General features: G+C 47.3%; 3 protein-coding genes across 3 annotated transcripts; 2 read left to right on the top strand and 1 right to left on the bottom strand.

The window, feature by feature from the left end:
• Positions 1–21: 21 nt before the first annotated feature.
• On the bottom strand, positions 22–2,062 carry BJ212DRAFT_1419060 (uncharacterized protein; the record flags this gene model as incomplete). The annotated part of the gene is made up of 10 exons (XM_041337601.1): positions 1,977–2,062; positions 1,828–1,925; positions 1,523–1,649; positions 1,044–1,450; positions 887–995; positions 790–833; positions 724–742; positions 344–674; positions 237–290; positions 22–181 (listed from the first exon to the last, which is right to left on the bottom strand). Coding segments are annotated over exons 3-10 (1,249 nt in total), but the record flags the coding sequence as incomplete, so codon positions are not given.
• Positions 2,063–2,980: 918 nt separating this feature from the next.
• BJ212DRAFT_1544992 (uncharacterized protein) lies at positions 2,981–7,161 on the top strand (the record flags this gene model as incomplete). Its single annotated transcript, XM_041341867.1, has 15 exons — positions 2,981–3,036; positions 3,099–3,390; positions 3,442–3,501; positions 3,554–3,813; positions 3,863–4,220; positions 4,274–4,429; positions 4,483–5,018; positions 5,079–5,304; positions 5,399–5,732; positions 5,785–5,891; positions 5,952–6,099; positions 6,151–6,227; positions 6,279–6,451; positions 6,501–6,792; positions 6,847–7,161. The coding sequence occupies 15 exons, from the start codon at positions 2,981–2,983 to the stop codon at positions 6,871–6,873; spliced, it is 3,102 nt and encodes a 1,033-aa protein (XP_041184832.1). The 3' UTR covers positions 6,874–7,161.
• A 1,359-nt stretch (positions 7,162–8,520) lies between these two features.
• On the top strand, positions 8,521–9,071 carry BJ212DRAFT_1419036 (uncharacterized protein). Its single transcript, XM_041337600.1, has one exon. The coding sequence runs from the start codon at positions 8,785–8,787 to the stop codon at positions 8,998–9,000; it is 216 nt and encodes a 71-aa protein (XP_041184831.1). The 5' UTR covers positions 8,521–8,784; the 3' UTR covers positions 9,001–9,071.
• Positions 9,072–10,059: the final 988 nt, after the last annotated feature.

Genomic DNA, 10,059 nt, shown 5'->3' with positions numbered 1-10,059 from the left:
ATCTCATGGGTTGGATCCCACCTGATTTTGTCAGTTGTAGGGAGAAGGCTAGAGGCATTGAATTGCTGCGGAGATCCAGTTCCTCGATAGGGGTGTTGATGGGGTAAGACTGCTTAAAACGAGTTTTCTCCATGGCAGCAGAGGATACAACGCATGTAGCGCTTCTTTGGACCAATGTTACCTTTTCTTCTTCTTATGAAACTATGACTTCATTTTATTTCAATCTATACACGCACCTCAGCGGCACCATGTGCTACAAAATCTTGACATATATCCCCACTAGCATTGCCCTAACGATCTCGTAAGTACGCTCGTAAATATAAAGTGCACATATATGACTTACCGCACCTACAACGACGACACGTTTGCCTCGGAACTGCTCTGCATCTTTATGGAAGTCGGAATGATACCAGGTTCCTTGGAATCCATCCATTCCATTCCAGGTAGGAATGTGAGGGCTCCCGCTTCCTGTGGCAAGGACCAGATACTTTGGATTGAGGATTACTTTCTGATCTCCATGCTGTACTTCTACAGTCCATCTTGCGGATAATGAGTCGTACATTGGAATTGAGGTCATCGTACTGGAGAGCCAGATACACAATTCCTGATTAACAGCGTATGATTCCAGGAAATTGGCAAGTTTTCCCTTAGGAATGTACTTCGGGAAGTTTGTCCTAACATTATTGAGATATGCAATACCTTTGGACTGTAGAAGGCACATACGGATAGGGATTGTAAAGGACTGTGTATTCATTAGTACCAAGCCCGTGGAAAGATAATAAGACATACTGGAGCTTTGGTACGCGGGAGTATGCAGCGTAAGGTTTGGGTACCTGTGTTTCGCATTATTTAATAATAAAGAAAACATATTATTGTTTGTGCATACCGTTGTCGCCAGCAGTCTCCGACACGCACATTTTTCTCGATTATAAGTGCACGGATCCCCAACCTACGCAGCCGCGCTGCACACATAAGGCCAGATTGTCCACCACCAACTTTTATGACTCATCAAGACACTATGATTCATAAAAGAAACGGCACACCGATCAGAACAGTGGGGTCGGCCTCGATAGCACGGAATTTTGTATCGACATCCTCCTCCCAAGTTATTGTTCGACCCTCGTATAGGCCATGTTGGTCTGTGAAAGACTCCTCGTACCCGACGAGGTCCTGCATGTTTGTGAAAAGAGTTAAAGCCTTCCACTTCCCATCGACATCTTGCGTCAGACGGAAGAAACCTCGTCCGAGTGCAGCTGGGTTCGTAATGCTAAAGGTGAAAGCGCTTTGTACTCCTTCAATGCCTTGTGAACCTGGTAACTTGAATGGTGAAGGCGCATTGATAGTGTGATCGTCTATCTTGAAGTCACGAAGACTAGAACGCTCAAGTCGCGACTTCCCATCAACAACCTCCGAGAGAAATCCGCGTATTTTTTCCAGACTCGATAGTGTTCTGTGATTCCCAAGAAAAACATAAAAGATCTGAGAGTATTTGTCAGTGCGCCTCACTTGCTTGGACAAGCACTGACCTCTGAGCCACCCGTCCGAAAGGAAATGACTCATAAATGAAATAACGTCTCCAGTGGACGACGCGACCTCTAGGCTTTTGAGCCAGTCAGCGGAGATTGCGTGAAGGTCCTCTGAAGCCATGTCTGTACACCGGTAGATAGTGAACGTTGAATATAGCCTACGCGCCAAGTGTGTAAACCAGATGCTCCTTAAACACTGAACGAAAAAGAGAATTCTCCAACTTACACCGCACGATACGTGACGCCACGACATGACACTCAGATGATCAGCTATTAGTCGTTTTGCTAATAGGATACCCACTTCACTTGTGTTTTCCCACCAGCATCAATAACTCGGCCAGTCTGAGTGGCATGACACTGTGTGCCCAATTAATGGACAGTACTAGTAGTGCTAGGTCACTAGGGTGCATTTAGCCCATGGCCGCTGATCTTGGAGATGAAACTTCGAACCGAGTTGACTGTACTTGAGCAACAAACCATTGCTGGCAATCAAATCTGGCATACGGACCGGGCCAGCAAGCTAACAACAACACATGCTCAATTTTTGAAATTTCTGTGATGAGTTGGCCCTACTACGAAGAAGGGGTCACACTTGCAAATTGACAGTTCACGCCGCTTTCGCTCAGCTGGACGCGTGGTACCGGAAACTTCCTCATGTTCCATTTTCCGACACCTTGGTAAGACTCTGTGTTCGATGTCTTCTCCTCTTGAATTCACTTGTCTCACCGTTCCTTTGACTCTCTCGTCGCTTTTGATTACATGCTTCTCATCTATTGCAAGTTGTCCAGGATGCTCTTAGTGAAGACGCCTTCCCCCGTCCCTCGAGTGTTGGACGAGGCCTCGTGCTTGCCCTGTACTGTTCACAATATATGCGATTACCCTGATTATCATGGCGCACTTTATCATCCCCACTGTCATCTGCACTGGTGAGTCCCATCATCGCTTCTGCTTCTTGGGTTTTATCATTGCTCCTGCTTCTCGTGTTATCTTTTGTTTACGGGATGTATTTCATTTGATGGGTTTGCTATCGTGATTATATTGGATGACGTGTCTGTCTCACTCTCGTTGTCTCGTCTGGAGAACGCAGGTTATCGTTTTTTCCCCCTTGTGGGTCGGGCCTGAACCACTCTAACAATTTCTAACGAAAAAAAATGGAGGACGCTAGACGTTCTGAACTGACGATGGTTGACAACAGCCGGCAGGCGGTAGGTGAAAGTTCCAGCAGAGTCGGGGATCGGCGGCTTGGCGGCTGCTAACGATTTAGATCTTCGACGTTAGCTCACTAACAACGCCCGCGTGATAGGTTTTGCCCGGTGCATTACTCAGAATGGCAAAAACACTTTAGTAAGATCTAAAAATTCTGAGGTCTGGCAATGCAAATTCGATGGATTGCCTTGAGGATAGTATGTGATAAATAACAAGAGGAAGCAAAGATCCTCAAGCACGTCGCTTTGATGTCAGACACAGCTCCTGAGTCCGGGTCTGGCAAAGGTGATGGCATTCAAATCTCGTTTGTATTCTACTTACATCTTTATCTCCCACGCGGTATATCACTGACCTAACAACGAACAGATACCGTACATTATCAGGTCGCGTCGAAGAGAAACAGACGTCCTCCAGATCCTCGCCAGACCTAGCGGATGCAACTGAAAACATTGATGCCCATCTACTGACTGTCGACGAAGTGTATACCCGGTATTCCAGTCATCCCACAGTCGGTTTGGAGCTTGCCGCTGTTCGTCGCAGAGAGCGTGATGGCAAGAATGTTATTAGTCCTCCACCTACTATCTACTGGAAGAAAACGCTTAATTATATTTTTGGTGGCTTCAATTTTCTCATGTGGATCTCGCTCATCTTGACCATCGTGAGTGCCGTTGTTCACTTGCCATTGTGACTTCTCTAATATACACGTTAGCTCTCCTATGAACCACTCGGGCCTCCTGTACCTTTCACTCTTGGTATTGCTGTGCTATTGGTTCGTGACTTTCAACTCTAGTGCTCAATTTCCCCCTTCTCATCAACTACAGATCATCGTCATCGTCGTTTCTGCTACATTCTATGCTTTGGTCGATTGGAATGCAAACAGAATCATGAAGTCAATAAAATCTCTAATTGCACATGAGGCTGCGGTCATTAGGGACGGAAACCAGCAAATAATCAAAGCTACTGACATTGTAGTCGGTGATGTTGCCGTGCTCAATGCTGGCGACCGTGTCCCGGCCGACATGCGTGTCGTGCAGGCATCGTCCGACCTTCGCTTTGATCGCTCTCTCCTGACGGGTGAAAGGTCTGTTCCTTATCTTACGTGCTCGAATTTGGCTGAAGTCTAATTGCAGCGAAATGGTACCGGGAGCTCTTGATGCAACATCCGACAATGCTCTGGAGACTCGTAATCTCGCACTGACTTCCACTTTTGTTGTACAAGGGACTTGCCATGGTGTCGTGTTCGCCACAGGAGATAGGACCGTTATGGGACGCCTTGTCAAGATGTCGGGAGAAACAAAGTTCAAGCTTACCACTATTCAAAGAGAAATGTGGTTTTTCACCAAAATCGTTTCATGTATCGCATTCTTTTTCTTCTGTTTATCGATTCTTCTATACGCCGTTTGGTTACGGACATCGTATCCTGGATATGACACCCCGTCTTCTGCCATCGTAAATTCAATTGGCTGCTTGACTGCTTTCGTTCCCCAAGTAGGTGGCCAGCAGTGGAAGTTTGCATCCCCTTCTTAGTTGACGTCTTGCAGGGCCTCCCGATTTGCGTGGCACTTTCGTTAACTGTTGTTGCCCGTCGCATGGCTAAACGTCAGGTGTTGGTCAAAAATCTGGCGACCATCGAGACGTTAGGATGCATGTCCGTGCTATGTTCTGACAAGACTGGCACGTTGACCGCGGGAAAGATGGTAAGATGAACGATGCATCTGCTCTTGTTACCAGCTTGCTGATGGACCCACAGATGGTAGAGAATATTGCCTTTCTCGATCACGTATTTGGTGTCGAGGAAATTAACGAGAGGGTTACGAAGGCATCAGACCCTGCCGTATTTTCTGCGTTCAAGGCGCTCCATCATATCGCGAGGCTTTGCAACGGCGCGAGATTCGACGCAACGACTAACCACCTTCCTGTGCAGGATCGTACGATCAAGGGCGATCCGACTGATACTGCTCTTTTGCGTTTCTCCGAAGCCCTTTCAATACCGGAGCTTGGTGTGAATGCCAGTACTCTTCAGCAAGATCATCATAAGAAGTTTGAGATCCCTTTCAATTCCAGCAACAAATGGATGCTTTCTGTGGTCTCCAGGGTCAACACTGCTGAAAAGAACGTAGAATCGACATGGATGTTCGTCAAGGGAGCTCCTGATGTTTTGTTCCCTTCCTGCGGCAGTGTGCTACAGAGTGATGGGACGGTCGTCAAGTTAAGAAGTACGGCGAGGCAGAGGTTTGCCATGCTTCAAGAGGATTGGTCAAGCCGTGGCCAACGAGTACTCGTGCTGTGGGTATGAGCACTTTTGACTTGGCATCTTAACGTCTGATATCGTTGCCGAGGTAATAGATGTAGGAAACTCATAGAAGAAATCAAGACTGGACTTACACCAAACGACGTGGAAGATCTCATGTACATGGAGATGTGCGATTTAACATTGGTTGGTCTAATTGGAATTTGTGATCCTCCTCGCCCAGATGTATCGGCGTCGATTTCTATCATTCGACGAGCTGGAGTTCGAGTCTTTATGGTCACTGGTGATTTCAAGCTCACTGCTCTAACTATTGCTCGCCAGGTAGGTCTTCTTTATTTTCTGCCGCCATAAAATCCCTATTAACCCCCCTTTGCAGGCCGGTATCATCACCCAACATGTTGTCAATACCATCCAGGATGTCCGAGCCGCTGCATCTGAGAAGGTCTCGTCAAAAGATTATTATCTTACCAAGCCATCTGATGATGATCCTATCCGCTCCCTGGTACTTACGGGGGAAGACGTCGCATCTCTCACCTCATTTGATTGGAATGTCATCGTTGGGGCCTACACAGAGATCGTATTTGTGCGCACTACCCCTGACCAGAAAATGCGAATTGTAGAGGAGATCAAAGCTCGCGGAGACAATACAGTCGCAGTCACTGGAGATGGTGTCAATGATGCACCAGCACTCAAAGCCGCTGATATTGGTGTTGCGATGGGTAGTGGCAGTGATGTGGCCAAGGAAGCTGGTATAGATTTCCTGGTGGTCTTTTCGATGACACTAATACCATCACTCTCAAGCTGCCTTGATCTTGTTAAATAATGACTTTGCTTCCATTCCTGTCGCGATAGAGTTGGGCCGACTAGTCTTTGATAACCTGAAGAAAGTCACATTGTATCTTATGCTTGTGAGTCGCATTTGCGGAAGCAGCATAATCTTGGCGGGTTTGATACTTATGGTACCGCAGGGTGGAAGTTATGCGCAATTCATGGCGATCCTCGCAAACGTATTACTAGGCATGCAGTTACCCTTGAACTCGTATCAACAAACCTGCTATTCCATCACCAACGATGTTATCATGTCTATCTCGTTGATGTATGAGAAGCCAGAGTGGGGTGGGTGCTCACGTATTCAATGAGCTTTCCAGTGCTCAATTCCTGTTGTAGACTTGATGCAGCGCAAACCACGCAATGCCGGGACCGATAGGCTTGCGGATTGGCGCTTTTTCTTCCATCTCTTCTTAGTACGTTTCATGACGTGGGTGACCCAAACGCGCTCATGTAAACTTGCCCAGTTCTATGGACTGATGCTGTGGCCCTGCGCGATGGCGATGTGGTTCTTGTACATGAACCAGCAGGGCCTCAGTTTCTATAAAGTTATCTTGACTTTCAACCAATGGGAAGATGGCTGGCAAGGTTACACCCTCAGTCAGCTAACCCATTTCGTCGATGTTGGTCAAGGCATTTAGTGTGTCGTCATTCTTTCCTCTCGCAGTACTGATTCTAAGAGTCACTAGCTATGTGACAGTGGCCATCGGACAATGTGGGACCCTTCTATCAGTTTGTAACCGCCGAGTATCGATACTGCATTCGAATCCTCTATGGGGCCCGCATCGCAACCTTCTGGTACTTGTCGGCATAATGGGCACGATATTGATCTGCATCGTGAACCTCTATGGAGCTGGCTTCCAGCGGGTGTTTGGCACGATGCCTATCCCTGGGATGTTCTGGGGTCTTCCATTTACCTTTGCTTTGGGGATCTTGCTCATGGACGAAACTCGCAAAGCTATTGTGAGGAATTACCCGAAGGTATATTTTGAGTTACACGACCGTACTGGAACTTGAATTCACGCTTTTCTGCAGTCTTTCATTGCGTGGCTGGCATGGTGAACTCGAAGTCATATGAAGTGGGAGCTTGATGCTTACCTTCCTGTTATGTTTTCTTGCTTTACGAAACATCTTGCAGTCTGGACGCTTCATGTGATTATTTTGTTTACCTTGTATAAATATTTATATTCATCTATACCATCTTGCTCACTTAACGATGGATTATTCTCTCTCTATCCCGTACCTCTACCTGTCGTACGAACATCTAGAATAGACTGCTCTGTCTATTCGCTCTATTCCCTCGTTATTCTATTCTCAGGAAAGCACCTCTTTCTGGGAAGTTGACACTGGAAAGTCTCGCTGAGCCGCAGGCTCGGGAGTCGGCGGATACCCTTGCCATGTCCAATTTTTAATTTTTCGATAGATAATAGATATTGGTTGACGTCAAAACAACTGTCCGATTTTTTGAAATCTGGAGGGAACGCGGTTTCCTGTGATGTCGTATGTATATGATTGGCGCTTGAAAGGAGATCTCAGATGGAAGGGAGGGCGTTGACCGTGATCCGCCGCAGAGGCGTATACGTACCAATGATTGAATCGAGGTATTTATGAATTTCATATTCTCATTTGTTTGAGCGGCCCTTGTAAACAATGCCGCTTGTCTTCTCTTCGCTTGGGTACCCCTATCGCTGCCTTTATGGAAGCGGAGCGGCGTAGTTCATTGACTGCCAGACTCCAGCAGCAACGTTAACCCTCTCGAACAAAAACCACTTTCTCCTCTGATTGTCTTAGTAGGCTTTGTAGGAAATATTGGAAGGAAAAGTTAAACACATGCTCTTTATCAACCCATCGATAGCATCTCAGGTGGAATCATGCGACTTCGCAGGGCATGATGCTGCCCAGCTCGTCGTCCCTTATCACCGCATGCTTCACACCTTTGAAACGGAAGTTGTCGATACTACTAGAAGGAAAAATTCGGAATACGAAAAAGAAGCTCCAGGAGGTGGAGATAAGTCGAAGTCGAACCCCAGCACTGACAAAGAGGACGAATCAGATTTTTCCTAGTCAGAGACTGAAAAGTCCGAGATTGCTTCGAAGGGTGACGGACTTACGAGGGAAATCTAAGCTCGACTTATCCAACCTTGTCGGCCCATTCATCCACCACTCGGAAGTTAAAAAAGCTCTCTGCTGTGTCATGAGAAACAAATATTTCTCTGTTGAATCACCGTGGGAGTCCCAGAATTGTATGTATCCGAGTCGGAATCGTACAAAGACATGGTACTCTGATCAGCCCGAGCGTCAGATATTGAGTCAAATGCCAGCGAGTAATCCCAAACTTAGGCGCCTCGCCAGTCCAAGTCGTCATGGATCCACGTCAAGAAGCATCACAACAGGCTTGGAGCCCTGTAATTGTACGTTCGATCGCCTGAAAGAGACCGTGCCGCTGGCATGGACCGTTAGCATAGGCTGTTCCAGACTGACAGGTGAGTATCAGATACACACCCATGTACAAAAATGCTTTCAAGGCTTACTAGAGACTACGTACGCTGAGGTTCAGACACGCCGGCTTGCAAAACAATGTCAAAGCCAAGCAGCCACACCACGTGACCGCGGGGTACTACGATCAGAGGCCCCTGACTCTGTGATGTCTCCGATTCTCCTGTCTTCATTTGAGTAAAGGTTCAATATTCAATCTCATTATCATCCTACTAACATTAACTGATTTTGACTACAGCAATCAGAGAATACGATACAAAGCTTCTCTTGGCATATTGTCTTCAACGTGCACCTGTATCAAACCCAAACTTCGCACCTTTCCCCGCTTCTACCCTCAAATTCCCTGTCTCACGCACTCAGACCTTGTGGGATCCTGCAACTGATTCAATCACACCAGATACCCTTCTCCCACCTTGGGTATCCATCTCCAGACAACTCTCCTCTGCGAACTCCCAGCACACAAGAAAGAAGTCCTCAATGACTTCCTCGTCAGACTCTACTGTCTACATAGACCTCCACTTTGCTTACCTCGAGATCAACCCTTTGGTCGTTCTCGATGACGGTTCCATTCACTACCTCGACATGGTTGCAAAGCTCGACCAGACTGCCGACAGCATCTGTAGCCCAAAGTGGGCTGTCGCACGAGACTTGTCCATATACCAGTCCAGCAGTGGATCTTGCTGGTCACCATGAGCCAGAATCGGCTTCCCATACACCAGAGGCCGACGACCCCGCAAAGAACGGAAAGACCACGAAACGAAGAAAGGTTGACCATGCGTGCCTCTACCGTCGACGTAGTCATATGACTTGCGACGAAGGCAGGACCCTGCCAACGCTGGTGAGCACCCATGAACATGCATGATACGTACATTGTTGCATGTGCTCATACCTGTAGTATTAAGCGTGAGATTAGCCGTCTTCGTCACGACGAGCAGCAACCACCAAAGACTGGTGGGAAGCAGAGTTCTGATGCTGTTCCAACTGCTTCGTCAAATGGTGTGGATCCTACGAGGTCGATGACTCGTGCGTATATTATGATTTTATATTCCCATGCTGAGAGCGTTCTACGCAGAGCCCATTTATGGTTCAACAATACCTCCTCCAGCGACCACCGCATGGCCAATGAGTGTTCCTTTGGGCGCATTTCTGTATCAGCCCGAAACTTTAGGTAACGAATTTCAGTCCTTACGTATGTCATTTTATAATCACTCCGCTATGCGCCCCGCTTACTTATTCCAGTGACTTCTTGGAAGCCCTTGACGAGGGGTCTTTCTTCACCACATCTCCAGCAGTGACCCCTCCCTCATGCCTACTCCCTCATTCTCTCAGGCCACTCCCTACAGCTCCCTACATTCCAAACTCTACCTCTGAAGCGACATCCAATTCCCCGCACATCCTCCTGAGGCACCTACTGAAGAGCCTGCACTCCCTCTTCTACCGTCTGCCAGTTATCGCAACAGAATCTAAATCCATCCCTTGGACCGTGCCAGTGCAGGTTCGAAACCTGCCTTGACTATTTACTCATGGATGAGGTGCATCTTAACTGGCCTTGTACCCATGTGGTTTCCACGTGAACAGAATCAAAATTTGTCAAGCCTGCCGACGACAGTGTTTTTTCCTTATCGAAACACACTTCGACATTCACTTATGAATGGTTTCCTCAAAGGGCTTTCCAACTTGTCTTAGCCAAGTGGTTACCACAACAGAATCAAAATCCGTTGCTCTTGGACTGTGCAGGTTCGAAACCTGTCG

This window comes from Suillus subaureus (assembly GCF_016647635.1).
Source record: "Suillus subaureus strain MN1 chromosome Unknown BJ212scaffold_574, whole genome shotgun sequence".
Lineage (NCBI taxonomy): Eukaryota > Fungi > Basidiomycota > Agaricomycetes > Boletales > Suillaceae > Suillus > Suillus subaureus.
This window is presented reverse-complemented; position numbering and strand designations above follow the sequence as displayed.

Excerpts from the sequence above, each read along its gene's own strand:
- BJ212DRAFT_1419036 (XM_041337600.1), top strand. The coding sequence starts at position 8,785 with ATGACTTCCTCGTCAGACTCTACTGTCTACATAGACCTCCACTTTGCT.